Raw genomic sequence first — 14,770 nt, forward strand, 5'->3', positions numbered from 1 at the left:
AATAATATAAAACATACAAAAAATTATGTTAAAACTCTAATGGCCTCTCTCCAGTCCTAAATGTCCCACTTTTCCTCTCTTCTAGTGAAGTGCACAAGGACTGTCAAAATGCATGTACTGAATGGCTTCAAGTGCAAGCAGCTCTTTTACTGACTATCGGATATACTGGAAACACAAACTTTGAACAGAAGCACCCCAAAGCCAAATGAGTAACAGACTATCAGTCTGTTTGCTATTAGCTATACTATTAGCTCTACCTCCCACCTTTCCTCTGTCTTTTTCTTCTGGAACAGCTGCCCTGCCAGTGCAGCAGAAACTGAAATGCCAGCCTAAAAATAGAAAGCAAGAAAAGAGAAGGGGGAAAAAAGGTAGTGTGGGGGGGAAAGAATGGGAACTGAGAGAATAAGCACAGTGAGAAGCTCTGTAATATAAAACTGTCTCCAGCTTCAAAGTCATCAACCAATCGTAATCTAATAAATGCTTCTTTATTCTTCTAAAATCAGAACACTTGAACTGTCTATTTTTATTCCTGTTTAGAAGCAGCTATCTCAACAGGGCTTTCAAACCAGTAGAGCCTGGCATGCAAAGCAGTGACTTACAAAACTCAATTTCAAGCCATCATTTCCCAGACCTTCACTTGCTTATATGGGTTCATTTGTCTGGCACACCAATGCCCTACAGCACAGACATCATTAGCAGAAAATGGGGAATTAAAGGGAGGAAAAACTGAGGGGATGTTTACGTGAAACTATTCTTTTAACCCAGAACACTACTTAAGGGTTCTCCCTTCTTGACTGTACACCATTCCTTGTATCTAAATGGCTGCAGAGCTCTTCTGATATCCTAAAACACATATTCTCCAAGTGTAATCATCAGGAATTGCAATACTTCAGATTTGAATTAAAGCTTGCTCTTCTGGCCCTCAGACATGCCAATAGGAATTGTTAGGTACCCTTCAGGCACCGAAAAATCAAGGCGATAAGGAGCTGTACTCAGGATGAGTCTGGAAAATACACAAGCATAACAAAATACCATCTCTTGAGTACCCAAGGAGGTGCATCTTCACCACTTCCATACTTTGCGAGGAGGTTGCCTGGAGAAGCTATGGATGCTCCATCAGTGGAAGCGCTCAAAGTCAGGTTGGACAGGGCTTTGAGTAACCTAATCTAATAAAAGATGTCCCTTGCTCTGCCAAGGAGCTGGATTAGATGGTCTTTGAAGGTCCCTGTCAACACAAACCATTCTGTGATTCTAAAATCCTAGAGGCCTCCTCCTGTTTTTCACTGAAAATTAGTTTTATTAATATAATTATCAATGCTGTATTATGAATATACTATGATTTATTGGTATAATGCAGAAAGAGCTGACTCCTGTTTTCCATCCAGAGCACTGGAAGATGCACCCTCAAGAGTAATGCTTCTATCTTGTATATGGAACACTGTAGCAGGTCCTAAGATGTTTGCCCCCTAAATGTCACTTTGCCTCTGCCCCCCACTAACCTCAGGTAATTCACCCAAGCTCTCAGGACTTCACTCTTCTCATCAGCAAAAGGAGGTATAAATCCTTTGGCTCTAAATGACTTTAAGATCTGTGGTTAAAATGAGACGTCACAACTGTTCCCCCTTCAATAGTGCATGAGACCTTCAACAGGTTACGGAATTACCATAATGAAAATGTCTTTAAAAGGACTCAATGAATATTCTATATAAAGATACTTCATTATTTTTAAATGAGAGAAGCTGACAGCATTGGAGCTTAAACATTGCCCTTCAAAGAAAATAACCATTTAAAATACACAAGGACTGATCTGGACATTGTTTTGCTCTTAGGAAAACTAAGTAATCATGATCTCAAGCATTATTTTTCAACCCTTAATTTTAGTGAGGAGATACATTAAATACGCTGTTTCCCACAATAAGAATTCAAATTCAGCTTGTATCAGTACCTTTGAAAAGAGCATTTATTTCTAACTTGTAAATGATTCAAAAGAGAAAACTTAATTAATGCTGTTGTTTCCAGCCAGATGGCCAGCTATTAGTTTTCAGTCATCTCATTTGGAACAATTCACCAGAAGTCTTCAGTTGCAAAGGAGTTTTAAAGCAAACCACGACACTGCCCAGCACTGTTGGTGGCTGCCAAAACGTTCAGTAAGACACAGCTATATAGAAAGCTTTGGTTTTTCCAACTGGTGTTGCTGTGGGTTACGGTTGTGTAAGTCCACGAACAACAGCACAACCGCTTGACAGACACACATTTCTTTCATTTAACACTTTGTATTTGGATGGCATTAAATTCGCATACGGTTATATAATATTCCTTAAATGAAAACATGAGGCTACATGTATAGTGTTTCCCCTGGACTTGTGCTAACAGACTCCAAACTTAAGCTCAGTAGCAGACCACTGTGGTATGATGTGTATCAACCAGTCAAAATATTCCATGTGTACAGGAGGCACCAGCACAGAGATGAATAGATAAATGTTATGCAAACCCAGTTAAGGTTTACCACTAAACATCTATGGAATTCTAATATTCTCACTGACGCAGCACTTGGATATTTTCAAAGAAAGTTTCCAACAAAAATGAAAAGTGCTTTCTTGGGACAAGTGAGATGCTGAGCAGCAACAGAGAGCTTTTTAAAGCAGCAAAGTACTGGGTTTTGCAACAGAGTCTACCTCTTGAGATTCTGAGAGCTTTTCACAACTGCTATTAAATTCTCTGACATCCTTGTGAGGCAAGTATTGTATGTGCTAGGTAGTGAAGTGTAAGGTACAAGCAGGTTGAACCTTTTGCTCAATGTTCCATAGCGGTATGGAACAAACCCTGCTGTTCTCAGTCTTCCCTAACCATGATGTACATTCATTATGCAGTAATCCACAACTGAAAACCTATCTTAATTCACTTATGTTTGGGAAAAATAAATATGCACTTGAAATTCTATACATGAACTTTCAGCCCATAGTTCTACCAAACAAGCTAAACCAGATATAGGAAAAAGCTTCAATGATCAGCTGTCTACCTACACACGAGTTATTTCTGGTATCTAATTCAGAGCAAAGCTCAAAGCAGTGTGCAGACTGCTGGCAGACTTTTCCTGGTGACAGAAATCAGCTATAAAGTTGTATTAGCTTTGACAATCAGTGATTACCTACTTCTGTAAAAAAATCACAGTTATTTCTTTTGTAAAGCTGGTTTCTAATGCAGTAATTTCAAACCAGCTGGATGCCACTTTCTGCCATTCTAACAGTCACCTTCTGCGAAAGCTCCACTGGCAGTAAAAAACAGAATGACACCAAATTTTGAACAGAGAACAGTAACAGGAAACAGACTGGTAAGACAGCTTTGACTTGTGGTGAAGCTTATGGTCAGTAAACCAGGTAAATTTAAGCCCAAGAAGCACATATGGAGAAAGATTAGCCAAACTCTATGCAGTTTCACCATTCTAAGCTCACCTTACAAGGTTAACTGATGTGGGGTCTCACTGCAGCTTTGCTTGAAGGTTCCAGCCCAACATCAATAATAATTCTAGAACTTTCCTCCAAGAGGCTGCTGACCATGGGGAAAGAAAGAAAGGATCAAGCTATTACCAGACCTTGAGCTCCTCTGAGTTCAAGGCCTATAATTGTGGGTGCACTTTATCTAAGCCATTGCAAGAGGAACCCCTATTTCTTCCTGTGCTCTATGGCTGTGTAGCAGAGGAGGTGAGAATGGTGAAACACATTATAAGGGCCTCACCACTTGTATGCAAGCTGGTTAGAAAGAAAGAAAAAGATAAAAACCACAGTGAGAACAGCCAAGTGCCACCTTCTGCACAGGACCAGGAACCACTGCCAGTGCCAAACCCACGGCCAGAGGTACCTCAGCTACAACATCTGGAGAACCTCTGCCAAGCCACACTAGTGCCCACCAGAAAACCCTCCATGGAACAGGAGCGAGAACTCTTCTGAAAATGAAATGTTGTGCAGAAAAGTATCATTTTCAACAAACTCTGCCTGGCTTCTGGACAGATTTCCAGCCCAGGGCCGACAAGTCCAGTCTTTGTGGCTCTGGAGGCCTCAGGTCTCACAGGCTCTGGTGGGCAGGCTTCAAGTCCTACAAAGGACAACCTGCAGAAGCCCCAAATGCCATGAATTTAAAAGAGAAAAATGGGTAATATTCAACCTACAAACACCTCTCTCCTCCGTTCTCAGTTCACTGCTTTCTTGTGCTGACCTGACTCTCCTTTCTTTTGCATATAAATCAGAATATACTGAAATCCACGTAATTACACAAATGCAACAGAAGTGGGAAAAGATTCAGACACCAGGGGCTTATTAGCCTTTCTTATAGACAAAGAGTGCTTTCTAAACATTGATACAATTTTTAAGATGCTGTTACACGCATGCTATAAATTGGCTATGCATCTGACTCAAGAGGAACAACAATTTGTTCAACAAATAATAAGAAGAAAAGGTTCTTTCTGTACAGTTCCACATGTATAGAAACCACAGACTTTGTATCCCTGTGAAAAAAACCACATCTGGTCTTTCTGAGTGTAGCAAAATTAAAGATGCTTGTAGTTGGGTCTTTGTCTTCCCACACAGCAACACTTAAAATCTAGTTATGGAGAGAAAGGAAAATAGTGGGGGGAGGGGAAATGTTCTCTAGCTGTTAAGTAGGTAAAGCAACAATAGTTGCAGACTGAACACAAAACCAAAAAGGCGTTGTCATTGTTCCAAAGATGTTTTCTACTAGGCCCAGTACTTTTGTGAACTTCACCTGTTCTACATCTGTGAAGAGTAAGTGAATTTCTCTTCCATAAGGCTCACCAGTGAGATTTGCAATTTCATCATGTCTTCCACATCAACAGAAATCCCTAATAATTTAAAAATGCAATAAAATTGACTCCTTGTGCAACAGCAAAATGATAAACACAAGCAGGCTGAAGACACAAACTCACAAGGAACAGTTAGCATTCTTCTCCCCACACTTCCCAGTGTTCTTTCCCCAGTGCTGCTTCTATCCACCAAGACCTCCGGTTTCAGAAGCATACTCTTGATGTAAGCAAGGCTTGTATCATCAATCATGTTGCGATTCTCCACTGTAGAGAAAGGACTGAGGGTTCAATACTTGGAGCAGTTGCTGGGGCACACAATCCACAGATTTCCTGACCTACTGATTTTGAATAGCCTGAAGTCTGCCTGCACCACACACAGCCACACTGGACAGAGAAACCTACCTTGTTGCTACACGAGCTAATCTGGACACCTGAAACAGCACAGCTGCAGCACCTTAGGTTTAATGGGCTTCACAGAACACTGGAAAAGTTTGTGTTGGAAGGGACCTTAAAGCTCATCCAGTTCCAGCCCCCTGCCATGGGCAGGGACACCTTCCACTAGAGCAGCCTGCTCCAAGCCCCTGTGTCCAACCTGGCCTTGAACACTGCCAGGGATGGGGCACCAACAGCTTCTCTGGGCACCCTCTGCCAGGGCCTCAGCACTCTCACAGGGAAGAACTTCTTAGATGAAGATGAAGATTTCTTATTCTGAGGTTCACACAGTTCCTGAGGGATCCTCTAAAAAGCAGAGCAGTGTTATTTCTTACCTGGCTGGGCTCTTCTGAAGATTAAGGTTACAATTCCTGTTTTAAGTAGGGCTTCTATTACTATGCACAAATGATTTATTCCTGCTCATATTTGTAACCTATGCTTCTGAAGGATCAAGCCTTTAACACAGAAAGAGAGAGCTCTGACTTTTTATTCTGTTCCTACCGAGCCACAGTACCAGTAGCAATCAAACTTTCCTGCTTGCCTAAGGGCAAGTCCCACAAGTCCCACCATTCTGTCAGTGGTGGTGAAGACATGGGTGAGCAAATGAGGATCAGGTCTAAAAGGCCTCACAACATCTTAAAAAGCAGTATTAGCTGCAACAATTGACACATTATTGTCTCTTACACAGAGAGTTGTGCTACCAGTGACAAGTACAAGAGCCCAATTATTAACAACTTCCTTGCCTTTATCCTTGGACTCAAGTCACATGTAGCAAAACATAATTAGCAAACATTTGCTGAGCTTGGTGGAGTCAGCCTACAACAACCAGAGTGTCTGAGCAAGAACCTCTGCCCTGTCTTTATTCCCTTGCTCCTGTCTGCTCTCTTCACTGCCAATCAACACAAACAGCTTTGGACTGGAAAAAGCTTTTTACACAGCACATCAAGGCAGACAAGGCCAGAAGTTAATGAAGACTATTCATAAGCCTTACTGGAAGAGAGTCCTGCATCCCATCCCTGAACATTTAATTGCACTCAATAGAGGAAAGCTAGGAAAAAAAATAAAAATAAAAGAACAGAAAAAGATAATTTGGGTATAAAACCTGATTTCAATTTAATTCAAGCACTGTTTGGCCCTTCATAAAGTAGTTCATGCAGGATAATGACATTACCGTGCCTCTAACAGCATTAGACGCTCCTAATAAATTAACAAGTGAAAATTAATGGCTGTTCAGTCCATTAAATCTTGTTAATTTTATTTTTGTTGCAATAATACAGCAATCACAAGTTTGCATTATTAAACCAATATTTATTAGAAGGGCTCATTTTAATTGGATCCCTGGTGTGATAATCCCATACAGTGTGTATTTCTTGATTTCATCCATTTTTTGCATTTATTTCTCATTATATTTAAATGACTGCAATGTTCAGGGTCTTTTCCTAATACTATAAAAGTTAAGCAACCATTTTAAACATTTTATTTCACAAAGATTCAACACTTACTACACAATATAATGAGAATCTCATGACTCCTTTCAGAAGCTATTTTAAATATTTTAGTCTCTTGAGAAAGGGGAGAAGAAAAAGGTAGAGATATGAATGTCTGAAATCCTCTCAACAAATGGTAAAATACATTCTTCCCCTTAGCCCATAGTGTTCTATATAAACACTGCAGTTACCTTTCCAGCCCAAGAGGAGATTTACCACCAGTTTTAATGCAAAACGTTAACTGGCCTGCACGGATCAGGAACAAAAAGATAAATAAATACACACTGACAGAAGGTTTTGAATTATACTGGCTGCTGACAGACACCACAAATTTCAGAAGACATCTTGCTAAGGGCTGGGTCTGATGCAGCTACCCTGAGGGAAAGGGCTGCAACACTGGGCAACACTTTCTTCCCTCATCACCTCCTCTCCCCAGCTCCTTCATCTCTGCTAACAAAACCGAATGTGTACTTCCTCCTTAAATGGTTGTATCAGCATTACTGCTTCAGCTAAACAGTAGTTAGTTTGACTAAAAGTCAATTACATGTGCTATTATCCAGGCTAATATAAGAGGCAGCAACTCTGGGAGAAGCTGGAGGGGCTGCGGGGAGCAGAAACCTGTCCCAAGAAAGGGGTTTGACCTCTGGGGAGACAACAAGGAGGAAGATGAGAAAGGCACTGATGGACAAGTAGGACTGCAGGCAGAAAGCACACATGACTAAAGGCCTGTGTACACTCACTGTATTTTCACCTTCAGACTTGATCTGCAGAGTCACACTAATTCCACAAAGTTAGTTCCCAGCAGCTTTGTAAAGCAGCGTGTACCCTGCAGCTATCGCTGCCACAGCTGAGCGAGCTCACATGGGCACTGCTGGCAGGATGGTTGTGGCAGCACAAAGATTAGGACAGGGCTGTAAAAACCTGCCCATAAAGCTAGGTCAGTACACAGGTTAGTGGACACACTTCTGCAGCAGCAAAATTACCAGTAACAGGGAGCCAGCAAGTACAATGGCAGCGTTTGCACACAGGGACTGGACTATAATTATCTCTAGTGCAGCACTGTTATGCCAAGCTAAAGTGCAGACAGTCTTAAACAGGTCTATGCAATATTAAAGCTCCTCACATACAGGGACAAGCCAAAACTGAAAACAAAGGTTAAAACTGGTTTTAAAACAAATACACACATATGCACGTGGACACACAAACCTACTACCAGACCTCTGCTTATTGCTGACACCAGGCAGGCACCAGCCTCAGAAGAACACACCTCATGGCCTTGCCAACAGCCTCTGTCACTTCTCATATTTACAGTGGCCATGTTTTCCTGGTCTCCAGGCCATCCTAACAGTGTGGTCAATTCTTGTAAATATTATGTGATCAACTGCCAACACAACAGAAGGGATGCTCACACCCAAGATGCTCCTAAAATCACTCATGTATTCTCCCTGGCTTTCCTCACCAAAATGTAAATCATTTAAGGAACACCTTGTTCAGCTGCTTTTAATAATGAAATGTGCCATGTTACCATTTCAGCTGGTACTTTCTATCCTTATCAGATGAGTTCCGTAAGAAATAACACCCACCTCTTTTCAAAACTATTTTCTAAATTAAAAAGAACACCACTTAAAAGGAGGTGTTCCTTATACACAGGACTCCTGGCTCCCCTAAAACCACCCATGATACCAAAAGAAATAAATACAGTAATAAGTTCACAAGAAAAAATATGCATATGCAAATGTACTACAAAATGTCCTGAGATTTATGTCTTGATATGTGTAGTACCACTAAAGTTCTTGAAACAAAGCATTTACTATCTCATCGCATATCAGCAAGACTATACATACTGCACAGATTTTAGAAATTGCTAAGTGCTCATCACATGTTCTGCAGTTCAGACCCTTATACAGGTTAAGAGTTAAAGATTCATCACAATTCAGAGGAATTTTACTTCTAGGGCAAAAGGCTGACAGCTTTGTCAGGTGAACAGTATGTCCTTTCTTCACATCAGAAACGGTGTTAGAAACTTACTGCTCTTCTCACAGGGATCAAGTCCACAGGGCTCTGTAGATACGTAATTCTTTACTAACGGCAGCTAGACTTTGCCACCATTCCATGCTTACCATGCTCTTTGGTCTCAGAAGCGAATACAGCCATCAAAAAAATCTGACAGTACCTGAAGCAGATCAAAGCTTGCTCACAGAGCAAAGCAGAGGGGCCACAGACCCAAAAACCTGGCTGTGCTGGGGTACGTGCTAACAGCACACTGCCCTCAAGTCTGTCTGAAAAGTCATCAAAATGCCCATCCTAAAAGCTGGGCTTTCAAGATCAAGGGAACTACCACAAAGGCTATATCTTAATGGGCAAAAGAGTGGGTGTTTTCAACTTTACCTCCCAATACAGTATGAAAAATGTCTTTCTGCCACACAGCCCCAGCCTGCTACAACTCACCAGGTCAGCTCCTGACACCAAAGCCCACCAGCTTGGTACACAGGTTTAAAGGGAGCTCCCTTCTGGGGAAGAATGGGCTTTGGCAGCACTGTGCCAGATGAGGGAGGGAGGAGGAAGGTCCTCTAAAGGAACCATTCTCTCCAGCCCCAGTAACTGCAGCACAAGAAACAATCAGAAGGTCTAAGACTGGATGGTTTCTCAGGTGGAAAAAAACAGGAAGGAAAAATCCTGCCAGCAGAGTGTTAACACTGGAATCCTTGAAGGTCCCTCCAGGCTTTTGCTGCCTGTCACACATCCTTCCAGCAGAAAACCCAGGGCCTGAGGTGTCTGTCACACCATCTAACAAATGGAGCACTTGGAAAGTGTTATACATGCTGAACAAGTATACAAGCAACTATTCATTGTTTAATAATGTCAGGAGATAGAATGTAGTTATGTGTATTTCCAGTTCCAAGTAGATGAAAGTGACAGCAGGAATAAATTTCATATTCTAATTCTTTAGCCCTACAACAATTTTTTTTTCTGTTCTTTCTTACAAGAATCCCACCTGATCATTACAAGAATTTGCTGTGTAGCCCTTATTCCCATGAGCCATGTTTCTGCAAAGCTCAAGCACTTTTACATCTGAAACTTGCTTCGTCTCATGGATACAATAGCTAATTTTGGACTTACCCTACTCCTGCTGGGCCAGTCATCACTGGCATAGCTCCACTGTAGTTCAGTCTACTGATGCATTACAGAGAATGCACAACATGAACTAATCTTTAATTATGCTTTTCTCCCTCCCTCCCCAACATACTTGACTAAATAGTAAAATGACACGTGTAGAATTACTAAAAGAAAATCCAACACAACACCCAAACTGAAATCACATTAAATTGTCTTGCAAGCACTAATTTCCAATGACGTGGTAATCAGATTCAGATACATTAGGAGAAAGAGCACAGTCCAGAAAACACACAGATTGAAGTCACAAGGCCTGGTTATAGTTCCAGATCTGCCACTGACTTCTAGACAAGCTGTTTCACATTTCCCCACCATTCCCCCACCTCTGATATACCTCTCAGTACGCTGCTGAAGAGGGTCCAGTACAACCTAACCACATTCCCTTTGTAATATACATCCCAAAAAAACAAAAGTACATATAAAGTATCCTGTTTAAAAACTAGTACCAAGGCAGAAGGAGCTGCCACCAGAATATGCTGACACTTTTCCCATAACAAAGTTTAAGATCTGCAGGATCCAGGCTCTGTGTCATAAATGAACATGAGATGTTTTAATTTCTGTACAGATCTCCTTTAACAGAGCAAGGTCTAGGGGAAACATTCACTTCTGTACAGGAGGCACAAGCAGAACAGTCTTTGAAGGTGACGGCATTTACACATTTGATACCTGTTTGTGTTACGTATTTCCAAGCTTTAAAATGATTTTTCTAAATGAAAGCATCTCACTCCACCCATCTCTTTGCTTCTTCTGCACCATAAAATGCCAAAAGCTTCCTCCCTTATCTAATCCACCTTGTTACTAGCAAAAGAAGTACCAAGAGGCTTCATGCTCTGCTCCCCAACAGGTCAGTCACAGCTAGGCACAATACCCAGGTCACAGCAACAGGGCTGCTCAAGTTATTTTCTTCTTTTGAAATTGTGTTTCAGGAAAGTGGTTTAAACAGGGTATTATCAATGTGGAAAGCATACTGCTTACCAAGAACTGAAAAATAGAGGTTTTAAGGCATGTTTATCACGTGGTACCTCTACAGGTTTTGATTTCTGCTTCAAGTAGGCAAAGCCAGAGTAACTAACAAAGGCTGAGGTGTCTATTCGCATTACTGGGAAAATATTAGACACAATCAGTCATTCACCACCAAAAAAGATGAGGAGACTTTATTTTTCCTTTAAAAATTAAAAACCCCACTACCATAGCTAAAAGAAAATGTTAGGAGTTCCAAACATCTACATTTCTAAGCTACTTGCTTCACTTTTTCATGCAACAGATGCTGCTTTGTATTAGCTACTGCATATTAAACCATTGTGACAACCAAGAAAGCATACATTTGTTTGTGCGAGAGAGAAGCATGAATACACACACAGAGATATCTTAGCATGCAAAAGCATACAATTATGCAGCAGTCAAATATTTGGGATGAACTTTGGCCTTTGTTTAACAAAAAAAAAAACGTACCCTCAAACAACAATCAGTAACAGAATCAGCAGTCATCTGGCTGAGCTCACAGAAAGCAACAGATCTGCAGCAATAAAACACCACTTGTGGCCAGCTATTTGAAAGCGACTGGGAAATATTTTCTCAGATGGGATACTTATATACACGTCCTTTATGATTTATGTCGGTCTTATGGATCGATCTCAGAATGGAGGCTAAAAATAAAGTCTATGTTAATTCAAAGAATATGAAAACCCCAAGTTTTATCCCCTCTCTCATGCTTTTGCTGCACTCCAAACAATCCCCTTCAGCCATTCCATTTGCATTCCAGGTTTAAAAAGTAATTTGAAAACATATGCACAGCAAGGCTCTAAATCACCTCTTCAAAGTAATATCTGTCTAGCTAATATGGAAGAAACCAAGCAACCCAAACAAAACCATTTTCCTGATACATTAATCAAAAGACAATCTGCACATAACAGTACTGGAGACCACGCTGAAACTTTTGACAATGAGAATACCCACAATAGTAACTGTTACCCAGAGCGCTTCCAACTTTTTTTTTTAATCTCAGCTGGAGAAATACTTTTTCCCCTGCATTCTCCTCTTACTTTCTTCCTCTCTTGTTACTAGACAGTAATCCAATTCTCTAGCCAGTTATATTTTTCTTAAACTCTATACAAAGCCAAGATAGAGCATGCAGTAGAGGACTAACACCGCACCGAAGTGCAGCGGGGCTGGAGAGCAAAACAAGCCCTCTGCCAGGCTGTGCAGAGCATGCCGAGCCCCTCCGGAGAGGGCAGCGACCGTAGGGCCTCCGAGCGCCCCAGGGCCGCCTCAGGGGTGCCGAGGCCGCGGTGCCCCTTCCCTTGGGCGCTCCCCACCACCACCGCGTACCCCCCTTACCTGGGGATGGTGATGCACTTGGTGTTGATGTTCTGGGTGGTGATCGCCTTCTCCAGCTCGTCCAGCTGCCCGGTCTTCTTCAGCTTCTTCACCAGGCTCTTCACCGCCTTCTCGCACCATTTCTCCTCCTGCCCGTTCTGCTCCCCTTTCTTCCAGCCCAGGAGCCGCTTGACGATGGGAGGAGTGAAAGGCAGGATGGAGGACATACTGGCTTCGCCCGGCAGCGCCCAGCCGCTCTCCGCGCTGCTCCGCTCTGCTCCGCTCCGCGCAGGCCCCGCCGCGCCGCGGGCAGCACAAAGCCCGGCCCCGGGCGGCGGTGGCCTGGCCTGGCCCTGCGCCGCGCTGCTCTGCTCGCCCGCCCCGCCGGTGCCTCAGCACCTCGGGCTCGCGGCACCAAACTTTGTCCGGAGTTCGCCGCCTCTCCCCGGCGGCGGCGGCAGCTCCCTCCTCCCCCTGCTGCCCCGCTCTGTGTGCGCGGAGCGGCACCCACTCCAGCTCATTCCCAGTCTGTCTCTCATGCAAATTGCCTGCTGGCCGCCCCGGCCCGGCTTCCACCCCCTCCTTCCCTCCCAAACACGCTCACTCACGCCGCCGAGGGAGGGCGGGGAGGCGGCCGGCCCGCCGGGAACTCCGCTCCCCCCCCTTCCCTTCCCTTCCCCGCCGCCGCCGCGGAGGCCCCCGCTCCCCGGGCGGGACGGGGCTCTGCTTCCCTCAGCGGCGCTCGCGGCCTTCCCGCCGCGCGCCCCCTCAGAGCTCAGGGCGGGAAAGTCCCCTGAGGGAGAGCCGCGGCCCCTCGGGCTCCCCGCAGCCCAGGCCCCTGGTGCGGGTTCACCCTCCTCGGGGCCGTGGAAGCACATAAACAACATCAGGGGCCTGAGACAAACCCGATCGAGCGGGAAATCAGCAAATAAAAACACAAGTGACAAAGCCCCCCTTCGTGAAGGGTCCTCAGGCAGGGTGGGGTGGGTGCTGCCCCACCACAGTTGTTTCTCTGTGTGGGAAGGTTTCTCCACACAGAGATAGCTGAACACAACCTGGTCAAGTCGTGCTCAAACAATCAGCAGGGTTTGTTTCAATCCCTTGCATTTTCTATTCCATTCCCTCAACTTTCCACCCCGAGCACTGGGTACCCACATAATGCTTGCCCCGTATCAAGCACAAATGACTCCCTGGAGATGTTTACCACCAGACCTGCTCAGACGGAATGTTTCTGTCAGTGGGTTCAGATCTAGGTGTGTTGTGGAGATGCTTCGGGTTTGGCTGACTCAGGGAGGCATCCAGGTAAATTTCCAGTTTCTCTTTCCTGCTGCACACAGTTGGGCTGTCAGACTTTACCATCGCTCCCTCTGCACTGAAAGAAGTCCCAGGCCCTAAAAAACAGGTAAATTCAATCCATAAGCTGCTCAGGGCTCCAGTTCTCTGATAAACCACCCCAAGATGGTGCTGAGGCAAGCAGCGAGGCGGCTGGGGCACCTCACAGTCACCATGGGCCTCCACCGAGGCTAATTCGTGTCTGTGAACTCCATTGCTCCACAGCCCCTTGCAGCAGTGGCCCAGGAACAACAGGTAAGAGTTTTGGGGGACCCAGCTCCCAAATGGTGAGGTTTTGACCCAAAACACACTTCCCAGTTGTCTCCATCCTGTCGGAAAGGATGATGGTGAGCCTGCACTCGGGAAACCTCGGGGCTGCTCGGCAGCTCGCAGACACACAGGTTCTTGCCAACCCACATTCTCATATTCCAGGTTCCAGTGCAACCCAGTGGGGAGACTCCTCGAAAGCCAGCATCCAAAACCTTCCCGTGCCTGTGGATTCCAAGCAGCCAGCCCTACAGATTGCCCTGGGGCAAGTTAGGAACCTAGGGGATCAGGCAGCATCTGAGGCTCAGAGGCTTGGCTTTCACATGGGTTTAAAACAAACACTGTGCTTTGGTCCAAACTGACAGGACCTAATTCTGAGATACCAATATTGTACAAATTAAATACTCCTTTTTTCCCGTTTTTCTCCATCATTCTCAGATTACTCCCAACATGCATTCCCTGAGCGTCTTGAATTTTGGAGGCTCACCACGAAAATCTTGGACCATTGCCCTGACCCAGTTTTTGGCTGCCTTGGTTGACATGCCTGAGGTAAAGAGATGTGGAACCCCTATAGATGATCCCAGCATCGCTTGGGGAAGTAGCTCCTCAAGACCTCTGAAACAATGCAGGCCATTTTTGACACTCACTACACTAAAAGCAGGATGATTAAATTACTGACTTGCTGCACAGTTGTGTTTGCAGAAGAGGCTTAGCTCCTGATAGGTGGTGATCAGAATCTGAACTTTCACGTAAAATCTTGGTTTTCACAACTTTAGAGAATAACCTGAATATGTGAACCAACTGAAACACAGATGGTGAAGTACATTTCTTCATGCAGAAATAAGTACTTCTTACCATTTTAAATGTGGGAAAGTTTAAAGTCATCTCTTTCCATTTTCTTTATCTTGGCCTAGCACATTTGGAACTAAAAGCCCAGAAGATGATG

General features: G+C 44.0%; 1 protein-coding gene across 1 annotated transcript in view; it reads right to left on the reverse strand.

The window, feature by feature from the left end:
- The window catches only part of SMAD3 (SMAD family member 3), a 112,694-nt gene that overhangs the window by 60,843 nt on the left and 37,081 nt on the right, over positions 1-14,770 (reverse strand). Inside the window, exon 2 of the mRNA XM_061371151.1 lies at positions 12,247-12,482. Within this exon, the coding sequence (XP_061227135.1) occupies positions 12,247-12,452 (206 nt within the window). The 5' untranslated portion in view covers positions 12,453-12,482. The remainder of the gene's footprint in view (positions 1-12,246; positions 12,483-14,770) is intronic.

Source organism: Neopsephotus bourkii, unplaced genomic scaffold (assembly GCF_033783945.1).
Source record: "Neopsephotus bourkii isolate Nb327-2 ecotype Australia unplaced genomic scaffold, CSIRO-AGI_Nbou_v1 NB_1572, whole genome shotgun sequence".
Classification (NCBI taxonomy): Eukaryota; Metazoa; Chordata; class Aves; order Psittaciformes; family Psittacidae; genus Neopsephotus; species Neopsephotus bourkii.